The sequence below is a fragment of the Alligator sinensis genome, unplaced genomic scaffold (assembly GCF_000455745.1).
Source record: "Alligator sinensis unplaced genomic scaffold, ASM45574v1 scaffold410_1, whole genome shotgun sequence".
In the NCBI taxonomy this organism is placed as follows: domain Eukaryota; kingdom Metazoa; phylum Chordata; order Crocodylia; family Alligatoridae; genus Alligator; species Alligator sinensis.
Window position 1 is genome coordinate 1,004,936 of NW_005841972.1, and position 18,385 is coordinate 1,023,320.

The 18,385-nt window shown below is 45.0% G+C and overlaps 1 protein-coding gene across 2 annotated transcripts in view; it reads left to right on the forward strand.

The window, feature by feature from the left end:
• The window catches only part of NPRL3 (NPR3 like, GATOR1 complex subunit), a 157,864-nt gene that overhangs the window by 128,970 nt on the left and 10,509 nt on the right, over positions 1 to 18,385 (forward strand). The window contains exons 9-11 of one of the 2 annotated variants that reach the window (XM_025200614.1): positions 2,040 to 2,229; positions 7,912 to 8,104; positions 11,960 to 12,296. In XM_025200614.1, coding sequence (XP_025056399.1) covers positions 2,040 to 2,229; positions 7,912 to 8,104; positions 11,960 to 12,227 — 651 coding nt within the window. In that variant the 3' untranslated portion in view covers positions 12,228 to 12,296. Of the gene's footprint in view, positions 1 to 2,039; positions 2,230 to 7,911; positions 8,105 to 11,959; positions 12,297 to 18,385 lie in introns of those variants that run through there. The other variant, XM_006020877.3, reaches the window with a different exon arrangement.

Here is an 18,385-nt window from a genome sequence, read left to right on the forward strand (position 1 = left end):
GCCTGAGACCACACACAGCAGATTGAGCTGGGTCGGAGCAGCCCCAGCTGGCAAGGGATCTGGGGGTGGGGGAGGGGTCAGCCTGCCAGCCTGCGATTCCTCCAGCCCGTCTGTGGAGGGACTGGCTGGGGCACGAGGGTGCTCTACTGTGGGACTAGCCAGCAAGCAGCCCCTGCACTGAAGCACCCCTGTGCCCCAGCCAGCTGTGTCAGCATCTGCCCGTGCACTGCTGTAGAGTAAAAAACTCCGTGGCAGGATAGTACTTGTATTTACAAATACTGTCCTGTGAAGTTTATTAGCTTCCTGCAACGTTATAGGGCTGCACATGTAGATGCCAAACTGTTTACTGCAGAGTTAATTAGTCAACTGCAGTAAATGTCTCATGCAGATGTGCCCCTTCTTCCTCTGGGGGTCTCCAAGGCCTCTGACAGATGTTAGTTTAACCAGGTAATGGGATCTGAAAAATTTTATCCCAGAGCCCAAATTGTTTCCTTCTGTGCTAGAGAATCAAGATCCCGCCTGTCAGACTGCATGATTTTTGGGATCTGGGATAAAATTCCTCACATCATTTTGTGCATCTGATGGGGATCAAGCAACCTGGCACTAGGGAGGAGCTGCCTCAAGCTGAGCTGCCTTATACCTTTTCAACTTGCCAATATATAGAGAGCCCAGGAGCGAGAAGTGGTTCCCTGATCACCGGCTCCTTGTACAACAGGAATTTAAATGCGCTTGTGGGCTGCCTGACACCAGGGAGCTAACTGGTCTCCAATGCAGGGGTCCCCATGCACTGAGACATTTAAAAGTCTTTAAAAGTCTGCCAGGGGTCCATCATTCATAACTGAAACCAGTTTGGGGCTGAAGTCTGCATCTGTAGTAAGACTGTTACTTCTGCTGCTGATTCCTCTGCAAGGCATAAGGTCTTAGAGACTGCAGATCTCTCATTTTTTAAGAAGTGGAGAACTTCCTCTGGCCTACTGACAAATAAATTGGTCTCTTTAAAGGAAACAGGACTGTAATAGGCCTCCTGGGCCATCATAGAAAAATATTGTTGAAAGGGACCTCAAAAAGTCATCTGCTCAAGGGAGAATCATTCCTATCTAACCATTCTAGACAAGTGTTTGTCTAACCCAGTGGTTCCCAATTTTTTGAGACTCAAGGCACTCTCATTGGACTCAAGATGCTTGTCATAAACCTGCAATATTTGGCTCCAAAATGATACCTTTTATTAGACCAACTGGGAAATCACAAGAAAATTGTCCTTTTCTGCAAGGTTTCAGGATCAAAGTCCCTTTGTCAGGCTCTGGGAAAAGTATAGATGGTACAAGATGGTAAAAAGTCCCCATAGGTAGGAAATAAACTCAATTTTTTTCACAGAGGAGCTGAATTTTATAATTTTTCTTGGTTATTGTAATAAACCTGTGTTTATCTTGTGAATCACATGCAGGAAATTGCACACCTAACCCTGCAGCCCCCTTATAGAGAATCAGTGGTCAGACAGAGGTGTTAAAGTCACCTTGTTCCCTGGGCTGGATCTGGATTGTAGGGTTCCTTGAGGGCCAGATCCTACCCGGAGCACAGTGTGGTTTCAGCATGCAGTGGCAACAGCTCCAACCTGGGGCATATAGTGGCTGCAGTGACAACAGCTTCATTCCTAGCCATGTGGCTGCACCTATGATATGTGGTGGCAATGGCTCCAGCTCAGGTACAGGGTGTATGGCAGCAGTGATGGCTCTAGCTCATGCTCTATGCCCCGTGCTGCTGAAGCTCTGGCTACTGTCACATGACCTGTGCTGTAGTGGCAACTTCAGTGCTGGCACAGGGCATGTAGTGGTGGTGGCTGCAGCTTTGCCACAGGGTACACAGCAGCACCAGCATGGGGTGGCAGTAGGGTAGCCCCCTTCTGGTGAGAAGAGCCACCTGCCTCTCTGTGTAAACATTTTTGCTGTGCTTATCCCTGCAGGATCTTAAGGCCTTCACATGCCTTGTGCATTGCCTTCCTTTGCTTCTTGTATGCTTGAAATTCTATCTCTGTGTTACAGACTCAGCTTATACAGATGGTGATCTGGATGCTTCAGCATCGGCTTCTTATTCAGCTGCATACATATGTCTGCCTGATGGTGTCCCCTATTGAGGAGGATTTCCGAGCCCAAGATGAAGACATGCCCTTTACCACTAGAGTTGGAGGCAGAAGTCTGAGCACTCCCAATGCCCTCAGCTTTGGTTCCCCAAGTATGAGCATAACTCCTTCTCCATTGTGAAAAATATCTGTAGTTTGTTTTAAAGTTTACAGTTTGCCATGTCTTGAAAGAAGTGTTAGTAGTATGTCAAAATACGTGCATCTTAGCTAACGTGATTTTATAATCAGGTCCTTGCAGCAGAATTTGATAGGTCAGGTCATGTTTACCAGCCTCTTAGCTGATCATGGTCACCCTTTGGTTGAAAAAAAGGCCTTAAGGCCATTAAAGCTATACCTCCTTTTTGCAAAGCCCCTCCAGCCCTTTCCAGTCAGTCCAGTCCAGCCCACCTTTCCATTCATCCTGACAAGATGTCTTTTGGTACACTCTTCTCAAGTTACTTCACTAAGACCTACTTCCCATACCACGGCCAGCAGTGACCATCACACTCATCCATATGCACAAGCTTTTATCTGCATGAATTTCCATTATCAGAAATAGCAAAGGTAGAGTTTGCTAACAAATTACTTGTGAGAAGAGGTGCTTCAAACCAAAATTGTTATCAGTGGGATTTAGATGTCTCAAACCACCCCCCGCATACGGCATGGACAGATGCAGTGTTTGAAGCACTTCAAGCATGGAGGCTATAGAGCAGAGGCAGGCAATTATTTGGTCCCGCAGGCCCCATAGGCAGTGCTATGGGGAGCTACTGCAGGGCAGTCAGCACCCTCCCCTTCCTCTCTCACAACAGCCCTGTGGCTCCTCCCTTCCATTGCCAACAGCACACAGCCCCAGCCCTGACACGCCCCATGCCCACTCCGGACTCACCCCAGTTGGAGCAGACCAGCTGGAACTTGTACACACAGCTCCAACCCTAGCCCGCCCCATGCCTGCTCCAGACCGCTAACCTGTGCTGAACAAGGGCAGTGGCAGCAGCCAGGCAGAAGCTGCTGCTTGGTGCGGGGGCGGAAAAAGCTTTCCCCCCTCCTCACCACTGCCTTGCTGCAGTCACCCAGAGCCCATGCCTGGGCTCCCCTGCAGCTCCTCTCTACCACCATCGCTGCCACTTCCAGGCCACCCAGCAGGGCAGCAGTGACAGTATAGAGGAGCTGCAGGGTAGCCCAGGTGCAGGCTTCTGAAGGGCCTGGCAGCAGCAAAGGGGAGAGGCTGCTTTTCCCCCACACTGAGCAGCAACTTCTGCCTGGCTGCTACCACTGCACAATGTGGGTGCGTGAGTCTGGAGCAGGCTGGGGCTGAGGCTGTGTGCGCAAGTTCTGGCTGGTCTGTAGCTAGTCTGCTCTACCAGACCGAGTCCAGAGAGGGCATGGGACAGGCTGGGGTCTGGACTGCGCGCTGGTCCCTGCCAGTACCACGGGGCTAGAGCTAGCGACAGTGGCAGCTGGAAGGAGCTGCTACCACCTGGGCTGCCTAGAAAGGCAGTCCAGCTGTGGAGCCACCCCAGCCCTGCTGCATGCACAGGGAGCAGCGTGACGCACCACAGACCAGAGAGCACCTGCACCAGGTGAGACCAAGGGACCCACCGCGAGCCAGACAAAGTCCCTCTGCGGGCCATATTGTGCCCACCCATGCTACAGAGGTATCATCACAACTTCATACCATAATGTCTGGGGAGGAAGGGGGCTGAAGTCACCAGGGCATCAGCATAACTCTCAGCAGAGGAGGGGACCATAACAAGGTGCATCAACATCTGTGAAGAGGCAAATGAGCAGAAGTTTGGAAGACAAAGAGTAAAGATAGGGGGGGAGGAGGGAAAAGTGTGAAGGAAAGCATGTGGTCAGCTAATAGGCAGGTTACCTGGTGTGTTAGATGTCAGGCAGGTTGTAATGTGTCATAAATCCACTTTCCTCTCCCCTCTCCCCCTATGTCTCTGCCCTTTGTCTTCCGAACTTCTACTCATTTGCATCTTCACAGACTTCTTTGTTACTTTAGCTTCTTTTCTACCTTGGAAAACTCATGATATCAGCAGTCTCCCATTGCCTGAAGAAAGGGTGTTTGTGCCTGAGAGCATGCAAAGGACTTTTTTCCAACTGTTTTGTTGGTCTAATAAAAATTATCACATCTACCCAAAGAACCTTGCCTGCTAAGGCCTTAGACCAACACAGCTACAACCAACAATGCTGCAACTTGAGATGGTGTTGACACACCTTGTTATGGTTTCCTCTAGGGCTGTGCGAAGCTTTGGTCCCTGATTCAGTTTGGTGGCGATTCGGCCCAATTCGGTGGCTGAATCTCCGAATCGAATCAGAGGACCCTTTAATCTCTCCGAATTGAATCGGAACCCTCCGAATCAGTTTGGAGAGATTTGGAAAGATTCAGAGATTCGGACATAGACACAGCTTTAAAAGTTTTTTCTACGTACCTCTAGATAGCAGGGGCTCATGAATGCTGCGATGCTGGGGCACGTGGAGTGTCCCACAGGAGCGCGGGGGGGCTCCCCAGTGTGCTCAGCAGCTGACTTGGAAGTCAACCAGAATCACTTCCAGTCCACTTCCGGGTCTGCTGGGGAGTGCGCAGCCCTGCCCCCCCCCGGCTCAACTGCTGGTGCCTCCTGGGCATGAGGGGGACACCCAGGGTCCCCCTGCAGCTGATGGCTGAGTTGGGGGAGTGCAGGGGGGCCTCCCAGCACTTTCCCTGGCAGACCTGGAAGTACTTACGGTCCTCTTCTGGGTTCGCGGCCAAGCATGTGGAGGCCTACCCTCCGCTCCTGTGGGATGCTACATGAACCCCAGCATGCAGCAATCATGAGCTGCACCTGCTATCTCAAGGTATATAGAAAAAACTTTTAAAGCTGTGTCTATGTCTGAATCGTTGATTCTCCGAATCAGCATTGAATCTTCGGATTCGGCTGAATCGAATCGGGAACTGATCTGAATCAACAAATTGAATCTCTGTCCCTGATTCGGGCCGAATTCAAATTTGACACTTTATTAATAGGTGATGTTGATGCCAGGTCAGCTTTCTGCCTTGGGAAACGTGCAGAGTCACAGCTTCAGCAAAGATGGATAGCTTGCTAAGATCATTACTTGAGTTCTCTGGAAGCTAGCAGCCCAGACAGGGTAGAGAATCAGAGACTGTAGGTCCCATGGTCTGCTGGTTGTGTGCCTCCCACCCCCGATTCTGCCTTACACCCTCTTAGCTTCTATGCTCAGAGATTTCCCCCGCCCTTGTAACAGGTCTGAGACCAGGGCAGCAGTCAGCAGGTTTAGGCACAGTCCCAACCACAAGCCAGACCTGCCTTTTTGTGGCTGTTCTATGCTCCCACTTTGCCCCCCTTCTCTGGCTCCAAGATCTGCATCCCTTACCCCTACTTCAGCCAAACTTTCAGAACTTCACTTTCATTGAGGAGTTGGGGTAATAAGGTTTGGAGCAGCTCCCCTCCACTTCATAGATTCTCAGTCAGTCAACATCCAAGGAAGGGTTTGCATCCTGGGACTCAAGCCCATTCAACCCAGTGGGCCAGTGGGGAGGCTTGCTCCCATCCTGGTCCACACCAAGGACATGCCACCCAAATCCCTCTTGGGAACCTTTTGAACAGACTCCAGTTCTTATGGGTGTCATTGATACATGCCATCACTTCCCATTTGCAAACCCCCAGTGACACAGCACTGCCAGTTCTTATGCACACCCCAGTTCATTAATTATTTATTTATGAGTTCTCTTAAGAAAAAAATATAGGGTTTTGACTGTGTGTACTGTTTAATAAAAGGGTTTTTTGGTACAAAAGAGATAACATTGTGCCCCATGCTTTGTCCACCCCTCGCTCAGTCATGCCCCACTCTCACTTTGCGTCCGGGCATCTCTGAAAGTGATTTTCCAGGACTTTTGTAACAGCAGTGGTAGTTGTGAGACAGAGGCTTGGCTTGTGGTGTTGTATAGCTGCCTCTAGCATGCCAAGCTTCCTCTGTCTAGGCCTCTAAAAAAAAAAACTTCCCCTTGCCCTCACAGATGTTGTGAAGGATGCAGGCTGAGAACCATCTGGGGTAGGTAGCATTCAGTGGCATGCGGGTGTACTCCCAGTGACCTACAGATGCTCAGAGGTGCACTCAGAGGTTATGTGGCAGCTGATTAGCTGGTAATTGAACAGTTCTTTCTTGGTATCCAAGGGCCCTGTGTCAGGCTCCATGAATCACGGGAGGAGCGGGTATATCAGCCCCAATTAGGAGGATAGGAGCAGTCATTCCCTTCAACTCAATGTTGGTAGTTCTACAGTCAGCCTCTCCACTCCATCCCCACCCTGAGTCATCACCAGGCTGGATTTTCTAAAACCTCAGGCATTGTGGATCATTCTTTACCAGCTGGCGGTGAGGGGTGTAAACCATCCTCAGTGGTTTACAGTGCACTGAAGCACAATGGAGAAGAAGCCCTTGTGGTTGATATGCTCTGAACTGTGGTGGACAGGGCACAGGATGGCAATGCAAGTGCATCAATATCTCCAATGAAGTTCAGAAAGCCCATGTAAACAAATGCAGCAATGACCTTCTGGGAATTGGTGAGGTGGAGGGATTGCACTACCAGCACCTTCTAGATAGCACGGTCCACCTCCCATATGGCTGAGCTTATTATGGATTTGTCCATGCCAAAGTGGTTTGCCATAAACTAGAGATTGGGGATTGCCAACTTCCAGATGGCAGTGGTCATGGCAAGGGATACCTTGTTACTGGAGCAATGGGGCCAGCTCAGCACAGATCTTCATGAAAGTGACCTAACTCATCTGAAAAGTCTGTTGCCACTGCTTATCATCCCGCATCCCCAGAATTATCCATTCCCACCTGTTACTGCTCATTTTCCTGCACCAGAAGCACTGGTGTAGTGTTTTCAGGTGATCCCACAGAAGATTGCCTTTCAGCTATATGATGCTGCCCTTGTTGGGCATGTGGGTGTTGTAATGCAAAGCAGGTAGCACATCTCAAGGAGGTGCCCTTTTAGGGCCTTGGTCATGATGGCTTGTCCTTCTAAAGAAAATTAACTTTAATAGAATATAGAAATGCTCAGGTGGGCCTGGATTGTGCTTTGAGTAGGACAGGAGTGACAGAACCTCCTGATACTGCTGGAGCAGGGATTCAAGGCTAACAGACAGTAGTGGCCTGTTTTTGGCTCCCCAGGGTGGTAGCGAAACTGTTTAGCCCTCCCAAAGTGAAACTGATTCGATCCACAGTGACAATAGACTCCAAGCCAATGGGAGGAGGGGTGTGAATTAGCACTGTGCTGGGACAGGCAGACAATCAGCACTCTCCTCTGCTCTCTGGTTTGTCTCTGGAGCCTGAAGGCGTAGTGTTTTCTGCTCTTCACCTCCTAACTGCAGAGTTGGACCATGGCCTGGCTTCCAGGGTCATTTTGAAGGGCTTTGGTAGTACAGAGCTTTTACATTTGCTTGATGTCAAAGCACTTCAAATTGGAGTGGGATTGGAAGTGCTTCAGATGAACATGTGTCCATACCTGCAGATTTGTATGGCTTGCTTGGAAAAGTTTATAATTGCCAGTTTCCCATAGCCCATCTTAAGGGTATGATTCAAGGTAACTCCTGGGAAGGCATTCTTATTAAATCTAACATACGATGCTGAAATCCCAAAGTTTTCACTACTTGTGCTCTGTTCACCTATCTATATCCAGCAGTATTCCCAGAACACCAAAAACACTGTTTGCTAAGTTTGTTCTCTTTGTATCACCCTGTTAAGTGGGATATGGATTCTTTATCTTCTTACTCTCCCTCTTATAGCCAGTAGTGATGATATGACACTCACGAGCCCTAGCATGGATAATTCCAGTGCTGAGCTGATACCTGGTGGGGATTCGCCATTAAATAAACGGATGACTGAGAACCTGCTAGCAAGCTTGTCAGAACATGAGCGGGAAGCTATTCTTAATGTCTCTGCTGCCCAGAACCCAGAGGATCTCCGCATGTTTGCAAGGTAGGACATGAGTAACTAGCAAAATACAAGCTTCCCCTCCCCCCCCATTCCTTTTGGCAGTCAGGTTTGTGCATTACTGGGGGAGGGAGGGGTGGCCTCCAACCAAATATTGCTGGTTTGGGGCCTTTGGAAGATTAAATTTCTAGTTGTCCTTTGAGTATTTGCCTACACACATTTTTACATGTGCATATTCTCAGCCCATGAGCCTTTTGACTAGAGATTTATTTACTTTAGTATACTTTGCTGCTCAGGCCCTCCCTTCCCTGTCCCTGTACCAAAGGGATGACAAACAGAGCACCCCTCTTCAGGTCAGCAGTCTGGCTGAGTTGGAGCAACATTTTGTTGACTAGCTATTGCCAGACTAGCTATTGCCAGACCATTGCTTTTGCTTTTTTGTTGCTTTTTGGCTTCTCTTCATTATATTCCCTATCCTCTCCCTTTTTTTTCCACCCAAACCCTGAGTTTTGGGGGTTTCTTATCCAGATTGTTTCAAGGGGCCTTGCGCTCACAGTGCTCCCTTTCTCTATTTTCTTTTGTAGCAACACCATATAGTACCAACTTTTTACAGCCTGCTGTTTGAAGCAGATTATCCGTCTTGGCCTTTTTTGCTTTCTTTTTGTCACACTCTGTCTCAGCAGTCTGGTGGAAGATCTCATTTCTCAGTCATCTTCTGATGTCTTCTTTCAACTCACCCAGTTTTTGCAGCTCCTGCTCTTATTAGAGACTAATTCCTGCCTCAGTTCCATACAAGGTGTTTGTATTGCCTTGGGGAGTCTCGTGTGCATGATGAGTAGGGCATTTGCCAGTTGTTCAAGCCCTGGAGAAGGAAGGGGCACGAGATAAGACTGCACAAGTCCCTTAGGTTGTCCTCAGACCCTGGCATTGAGTCATCAGGCTGGCATCATTCCCCCAGCACTGCCTCCTCCTAGTGCCCATCATCTTTTCCAACACTGTATCAGTTGGCACAGATTCACCACGTCAAAGTTGTCTTCCAAGGGCTGCTCCAGAACTAGGCTCGAAGGAAATGCCTCCTCAAGTTTGTTGCACAGAGAGCTCCCATCATTTGGAATCAGCCAGGGATGCATCTCTAGAATAGCAGGGGTAACAAATGTACAAACTGAGAGATTTCCTTGTCATGTTAGGATCTGGAGGAGGCTTGTAAAGCATCAGGGGCTGAACTTCCCTTTATCCCATCTTGGTAGTGTAACGCAGTGTTTCCCGACCTTTTCCAGCCCAAGGCACACATATTAATAAAAATTTTCTGAGGCACAGCCTTCCCTCCTCCTCCCTCCCCCCCCCTGCTTATTTTCGGTGTGAAAACTGGGCTTGTCTTGATGTGCAGAGTCACTTTATCCTGGCAGGAACAGGTGACAGTGCAACTTGGAGCTCTTGCTCCATGGATCTCAGATGCTCTCTTTGTTTGTTTTTGATGCAAGTCAGGCTTGAAAAATTTAACTTGCACAGGTATGTTGTCAAAAACAGCAAGAAAACTGAGATCACATGTTCTGAGAGTACTGGATATTTGTTTGCAACAGAATAAGTCCAACAGCATGTCACCAAATTTAATTTTAAACTTGTGATCCATCCTTAATTTGATAAATTGATCTTGAGCCATAATTGAAATAGTCTTAGCACTTTCCATTGCAGATGAACTCCAAGAATCACAGATCCATTCAAAATTTTCAGTACAAACTGAATGGAAATAAAAACTAAATTTCTCTTCAGGATTTTTCAAATGCTGAGAAATTAGATTGTCCAAAACACTACTAGTTGGATCTGCCATGTTTGCCAGGGGTAACATTTCTAATTTGCCCTTTGCTACATTTTCATGCTAGAGAGCTAGTTTATATCTAAACCTGTGCAGTTTATCAGTGCTGGAGAGAAAGTTTTCATTTCTTTCTTGCATTTTCCTGTTCAGATCATTGAGGTATTGGAGTAAATCACACAGGTAAGCAAGCTTTGCACACAACGCTACATCAGCATGCAGATTGCTCTGAAGTTAAAAAGTTTTTTAATTCCTCTCTCAGCTCATACAAACATGGCAGAACTTTTCTACAGGAAAGACAGTACATTTCTATATGCAAAAGCAACTCTGATGTTCTGCTCCCATATCCTCACATAACAATGAGAAAAGGCAACTTCTCAGGGGCTGTACTTTTATTACGTTCACTATTTTTTTTGCTCCATCCAGCACTGAGGAGAGTTCTTTCAGCAATATTTTGGCCACAAGGACTTCCCGGTCCAGGAAACAGTGGGTCACCAGCATATCAGGGTATTTTTGCTTGACTGTGTTTACCCAAAACTATTAGCAACCCCGATCCCTATTTTAATGTACAGAGATGACACTATTATACTATCAAGAACAACTATTGGATTACAGAAAGCAATTACAACTTTTGAGCATCTTTGTGGACAAAATAACTTAAAGATAAATTATGATAAATAATGTATTGGGGAAGTCGTTTGATGAAATATCCATGAAATATGGGGGGAACGAAACTCGAAGTTGTCCAAACCTATAGATATTTGGGTGTTATTCGCAGCTTCTCCATCATGGAACCATCATATGCAGTCAGTTAAAACTAAGGCAGCCCAACTGACTGTGGCTATAAAGAAATTTTATGAAACCACAGCAGGACAATCAGTCCAAGCTCCTTTATCAGCATATAAAGCCAAAGTTACCTCTCAGATCTTACATGGCGCAGAAGTATGGGTTTATGCCACTAGTAATGATGTAGACATACCTCAGAACAAGTTTCTTAGAGCTCTTCTGGCTCTCCCTTTCCTCAACGCCTGCATCTTTTTTGAGGTAAGAGACAGGAATGGATTCTATATTAACTAATATTATTATGAGAATGGCAGGATTTTGATTTAAAATCCTGCCCCTTTTACCATCTTGTCTACTTAAATTAAGCTACATAGAAGGTATTAATAATCCCCCTCCTCTCCAGTCACCATGGTTAGCTTTTTTTCCTGTACTTTTGTACTTTCTGGAGTGGGATACTATCTCAAAGATAATGAAAGATTTTTCTCCCCCATAGAAAAGGTTCGGGTTTTTCAGAGGATACAAGATATTGCCAGGCAGAATGATTTTGCAGTGGCTAGGGCTACTCATATTGCCCCTTTATATACTGTGTTAGACCTCGACTCCACGTGTCGCACAACAACTAGGGAGACAACAGATCGATGCCATCACACATCACCTGCACACATTGCGCGTCAACAGCTTTATTCAAAATGGAGACAGCTTCAGGCCAGTTCCAACAAACCGGGGAGCTGCCCCAAACATTAGTTCTTTCCATATTTATACACTTTGGTTCATACTCATTAACATTTACTCCACCTTTGTCCCACACATATTCCTTATCTTAAGCTCCGCCTCTGTTTACTATCTATTTCATTAGCATGGAATTGCCTATGCATTTTACTTATTTACATATCTTTTTGCTATGAGTACATGCTTAGGACCCTGACCCCGGCTTCCTTTGGTCATTTGTGGTTTCTTGCTGATTTCTTCACCATCTCTAAGGTCTTGCTTCTGCTTTATCTCCTCATGATAGCCAGTGGGCTGCATCCTGTTTTTCTTATACAGTGAGCTATATATCTTACAACACTACTATATTGTTAGGAAAATGCTTGCCTAAGCATCTTGCAAGGTTTCTTTTAACATGCCATTCTGCCTTGTGGTTAGCAGCTTGCTAGACCACAGGTTATAGCCTTCTGTTCAGCTGCAAATTCAATGCTCCCCAAGATCCAAATACTGTCACCCTAACATACTGTTTGGAAATTAGATTGAGGGGGAGAAAGGTATTTACAGTTGGATCTCAATAATAAATGGCAATCCTCTTTGACTAGACTCAGGACCAAACAGATGCCCACAGCTGTTGTGACTGGATGTAGATTTTCCATTCCAAGGGATAAAAGATGTTGCCAAGTCTGTCTAGGAGTTTTGGAAGATACTATCCACTATGTTTTAGAATGTTCTTTATATAATGACATAAGGAGACCCTGTTTATTACCGTTCTTGCAGAAATTGATACATTTTTCAAACAGAGAAATTAATCTGGCTTTTACAGCAAACAGATCCAAAGTTAGTAAACCATTTTGCAATTTTTGCTTATAAGGCTGAGGCGATTAGAGTTAAATATCCTTTATTACTGATATGAGTGATACATTTTAACATTAGATTTGATTTTATTGTCTCAATTGTGGATCTATGTACAACAATATTATAGATTCATGTCTTGATTTACTATTATATTTATATTAATAATGTTTTTATGTTGATGGGCTCTATTTTTAGTATAATATTTGTATGATGGTCATATGTGTGTTGTGTCATTTTTGGGAGCATGGCATTTAGCCAAAATCCTTAATAAATTGAAATTGAAATTTAATTGACCTTGTTTAAAAACCCTTTCACTTTCCCTGTCATAGAGGCCACCCCATCTGTGCAGACATTCAGGCAGATTTTCTATTCCAGTTCTCCCTCCTCAAAATAGGCCTTTGTCACTGAATATTTCCACTCCAGTCATGTTACCTAGTAACTGTTTTCAAAATAAATAATGTTCTTTTTACCATCTCCATCAATATACCTGACATTAGCCAAGAGCTGAGCCTTGACCACTGATGGCTGTTGACTCGTTATGCTGCAAAGCACATTTTCCTCTTGATTTTATTCTTTCTCAAATAACAGTTTCAATATCAGCAGACATATCATCAATGCGACAACTTAGCGTATTGTCTGAAAGGGGAACCTTTGTGATTTCATGGACTGCATCTGAGCCTAACTCACAATCTCTTTACATGCTGGTAAAATTAAAGTCTGCCATTTTATACGGCTTTTTTGTCTTCGCAACAAGCTTAGCAAACAAGTAGCTTGCTTCCAGCGCTTTATCAGACACCATTACACAGTCTTTCATCATTTCCACTTGTTTTTCATTTTGCTCCTTCAAATGCTTGAAAAAAATCTTTATTCTTGTTGGCAAGAGACTTGTGTTCGGGTGTAAGATGTTGTTTTAACTTACTTGGCACCATGGCACGGTTTGAAAGTTTTTCCCCACACATGAGGCATAGTGGAAGATGGTAAGTTGGTTTGCTGGTAAATGAAAATCCATAATGTAGATAACTCTCACAGTAGCGTCAGCTCACCCTTTTGACTTCCTTGTGTTCATGTTCAGCTTTGTTGGTGGAAGTAGATGTAGAGGCATGAGAATCTTGTCTTTTCAAATATTTACCCGCTTTCCTTTTCCTATTTACCACTGTAACTGTACGTTCTGTGAATACTCCGCTCAACATGATTTTTTTTTTAACCACATGCAACATTATTAGAGCATAGCATGACGTACCAGCTCACACTCCAGTTGCTGTACACTGGAACAGCAACACAACACAATACACTTTGGTTCTGTCTACAAAACTAGTTTATATAAACAATACATTTCATTTATTTATTTTTCTAATGTATGACTTTTTTCCAAAATTCCATGGCATACCTGTTCATTTATGATGGTATGCCATTGTGCCACAACACACTGGTTGGGAAATATTGGTGTAAAGGTCCATACTGAGACGTCATCAATGGACTCCTAAAGCAGAGCACATCAGATCCCTGAGGCCATCAGCACCCACTGATCCAAACATCTTGACACTACAAAAGGCCTCACATTCCAGGAAGCAGAAGAAATTGCTCCAGGTTACTGCTATCATCGTCTTTGGCACCTTCCAGTACAATACTGTTGCCTGTTGTTAATCTACGTTGATCCACATGCAGGAGCCATCTTGACTTTGGTTGGGCTTGCGTCCACACTAACACACTGTCCAACTCCTGGCATCCAGATGCCACCACAACTTCCTTTGCCCTTTGTTGACACAGGCCTTTATCTTGCTACCAGATCTGCTAGTACTGTTCTACTAATCGGGTATTCTCAACATCATGCTCCAGCATCAAGGATGACCCTTATCCAGTCCTACCACTCCAGTTGCGGAGGGCTTCATCATTGTAGTCATCATGGCAACAACTACTGGCACTGTGATGCTAATACTCACTCAGTACATTTAAAAACTGGCCTTTATATCTCCCTTCCCCACATGGACTCAGGTCCCACATCTGTAAACCAAACTAATCCAGTATTCTAGTTGCTTACGGTCACATTGTTTCCTCTTTTCCAGGAACGCATTAGTCCTTCCTGCCTTCTATTCTGTGGAGTGCCCCGTTGCCCTGGGTCACTTGCCCTCATTAAAGGAAGCAAAAGAGCCTTTTGTCTCCTCAGGCACCATTTCCATTCATATCTTCAGTAGAGGAATCTGGAGGTTTCTGGGCCTTCTCAGGCAAATAGTCCAGGATCTTAATCTCTCTCCAGGTGAAACTGTGAACACATCTATACATTCACTTATGGCAGTGGTTCTTAACCTTTTTAGATTCAAGGCACCACTTGAAGAACACCAGCTCTTAGCTTTTACTTATTTTTTGACCATGGAAAAATAATAGAGCAGTTCTGTTGGAAAGACCACAACAGGTCAGAATTGTTTTTGAAATTATGGGTTCCTATTTGAAATCTCTGGGTTTGTCTTGTAAGTCATGCATAAGTAGCCTTATATATCTAACAGTGCTAATGTTTTGTGGCACCCTGTAGGACCCTTAAAAGGATCTTGTGGCACCTTAGTTGAGAATCATTGGCTTATGGATATCTTATACCAGCCAGACCTTTAGAAAGTAGTAGCAAGTCTGATTAACAAGGCTAGCCCTCAGAATTTGGAATTTCCACACAACAAATGTACCGAGAAGGGCACAGATTTTTTCTTCTTGCACCCCACTCCTTTCTTGCCAGTGATGACAGTGGCAAACAGAAGGTCAGGACACACCAAGTTGACACTGAGAGAAAGTTCCCAGGCATCTATACATCTTCAACAAGAGGGTCTACTCCTTTTTAAACTGACAATTCTATATTGTGAACTATCAAGCCGTATTGGCCAGATAAGACTTTAGAGTATTTGACCATATAATCATTAATGTGCTCCCTTCTACTTCTGGAGACTGCTTCCTTTCAGTTGCATCATAAGAAAAACTCGTGATCATAATGGCCTGAAAGTTGCTTGGATGCAGTGAATGTGACATTGCCTTCCATGGCCATTCTTGTAATCATGCGAAGGTCCTTGTAACTAGTGGGGTCTGGGCTTCCATAAGAGATCCAGAGATCCATGGAAGATCTCTCCTGTTTAGTTGTAAAATGGACAAGACCCTTCTACTCTTTAAAGGACTATAGGGCTGCACTACTTATGCTTATTTTTGTATAGCCATAATACTTCTACAGGTGATACCTATGCTTTGTTATGGCCCAGGACCATGTCCTGCCTTTGACCTCTCTATTGCAAGTCATCACAAAAATCCTTGCAATAGTGGCCATGCATCACAGGAATCTAGGATCTGCAGTCTTTCCTCAGCTGGATAACTGGCTGATAAAAGGCCCCATAGCAATACAAGTAGCAGCCAACTCCCAAACAACAGAAGAGTTCTTTTATTCACTAGGACTCATGGTAAATTACCAAAATTACTGAATTTAATGGTAAATTACTAAAAACCAGTTATAATACCGGTTCAAACCCAGACTACATAGAGACTACTCTGGAAGCAATGTCAGCCAAGGTCCTTCTCCCACAGGAGCATTTCCACATGATAAGGAAACTGATCCCCCATCTGAAGGAATGCTTGATGACCTTGTCTCTTACTTAGCCATATGGCATCCTGCACCATCATGGCACCACATACCAGATCTCAGGAGGTTGCAAGGCCTAGATACAGTCAGTTTACCTCTCAGGGAGACATTATTTTGGAATGCCGTGGTTGTTCTTGACAAGGTCCTACCATCATTGGCTTGGTAGAAAGAATCCTGCAGTGCCTTCAAAGGGCTGCTCTTTCAGTCTTGGCTTCATTGGTGGTAGACACTCCCAAACTGGTTGAAGAGGCATGTATTGGCATCTGCAGGTCAAGAGCATGTGAGGAGATGGCCTTCCACATAGAAAGCCCAACTGACAGTCCTGAGCATGTGTAAGTATCCCTGCCCTTCATTTGGGGCTGCACTTACAGCTAGGGATAACTATGCATGTCCATGTATTATAGAAACAAGCAGGGAGGCATCAGACCCTCTGCTCAGTGTAGAAGCTACCTGGATGCAATGTTATTTGCCATCACATTAACCTTTCAGGGTTCATCAGCTCATTCTTCATTATGACACAGTGGTTTGTTAAACTATTATGTCAGTCCACCACAAGTAGGAAATCACAGACTCAATCCTCTCTTGACAGTTCCTAGTGTTTGTCTTACCAGAAATAGATGTTTGTGATGGAGAAGATTACAGAGGGTCACCTCTGGTTTCCCTTTCTGATGCTTTTCTGATACTGTGATGCAAAAACCTACAGTATGCTTTCTCCCCAATCTCAGTAATTCCACATTATTACAAACATCCAGCAAGACCATTATGAGAGCACCAACCTGATACAGCACCCATGCTTTCAGGGCCCTTTGACACTTAGCAGTATGGGTGTTGTGTTCTCCTGCCTCTGCTCCTCAACCTGCTCTCTTGGGACAAGAGCAGAATGTGACCCATTCCTGTACTTAATTCATCTTATTGCCTGGTTGCTTAATGGTTTGGCAGCAAGAGCATATCTATTCCATTCCTGTTAGGACTGTCCTGATGTATAGCAGGACTTCCTTGAGGCACACCTCCCTTGTAGAGCAGTACAGATTCTCTTTGTGTTGCCAGACATGTTTCTCTCACTGACACTGAATATGTCCCAAATTCTAGAGGAAACTTTTTTTTCCAGTAATTACTTCCTGGTACCAAAAAAAGGGTGGTTGGCAACCACACTTGGGTCTAAGAAAGCTCAGTGCATTGATTTGCAAACTCATATTCTGGGTGGTCTCTGGCATCAATGTTACTCTCACCACATCAGGGAGGCTGGTTCATATCTCCTGATATATAAGATGCATTCTTCTGCATCATTGTAAGACACTCACAGGAAATGCTTTTGCTTTGTGATGGATCAAGACTATGGCCAGTACAGGGTCCTGCCTCTTGACCTATCCACAGCCTTGAGAATATTTATCAAAGTCCTCTTGGTAATGGTGACTCAAAAAGCCTAGAAAGAGCTATAAAGCCTCTTCCAGTTACTGGGACTCCTATCAGCTACCAGAAATCTACTCTGTCCCCAGCCAACACTTTCAAATTCACAGGGACTTGTCTTGACTCAAAGTCTGCAAGGTCATTTCTCCCAAGAGACTGCTTTTAAGCACCAAGGGAGTTTTATCTTGTTGTTTGAGGGATGCCTAACAAAATGCCTGTCTGTACTAGAGAACATGGACTCCTGCAGTTATGTGATGCTGCATATCAGACTAAATGTTTCTATAGGCCTGGCTGTGTGCAAGCTGCTATTCAGGAAAAGACTTTCTGAATCAGTGGATTGCAGTATCAGAGATCAGAGTAAGGTGAGCAAGAAAATATAATTTATATCATTCCTTCCAAGCATCATGATAGTAAGGACTCCTCTCTGAATGTCTGGGAGTGTACTTGGGAGATCCTTAGGTTTAGGCTCTCTGGTCATGAAGGGAGTTATAACTGTATCAACATATTGGACATTGGAGCTGTAAAGAAGGCTTGGATGCCATTTCTCCAGCACGTTTGCTAGTGTCAGTTCCAGATCATAACTGACAATTCCACCACAATGTTTTCTATCAACGGATAGGGCTGTGCCAAATCTCTCCACCAGTGCAGCAATGAGAGCAGCCTATGGTGCATAGATCACCAGTTACATCTGTTGGTGTTCTTGACAGTGCATTTGCCTAAGTTCCAGAATATACCTGCAGACCACCTAAGCAGGTAGACCTCTAATAGACCTCTAAAAAGTTCTATACTCAAGGTCATATTTGTGAACTGGGGTCCCCCTACCATAGACTTCTTCACAAATGAAATCTACAGGAAACACTTCTCTTCTTTTGTTCCAGAGGAAGGCTCAGTTCAGGTTCCATCTCAGATGCATTCATGATTCAATGGTTGAGAAGTCTCATGTATATATTCCTTCCATTTCTCTAATCCTGCCAGTAGTCTGCAAGGTGATACAGGTCTGAGCTCTCATAATACTCATTGCCCCCACATGGCTGAGACAGTTTTCTTATCAGTATTTCTTATCTACCATTCCTGTCAGTGAAAGATCCCAGACTGATAGCATTGAGCCAAAACCTGCTAACACAAGGAGAAGGGAGGGTCTTGCATCTAAACTCCAGTT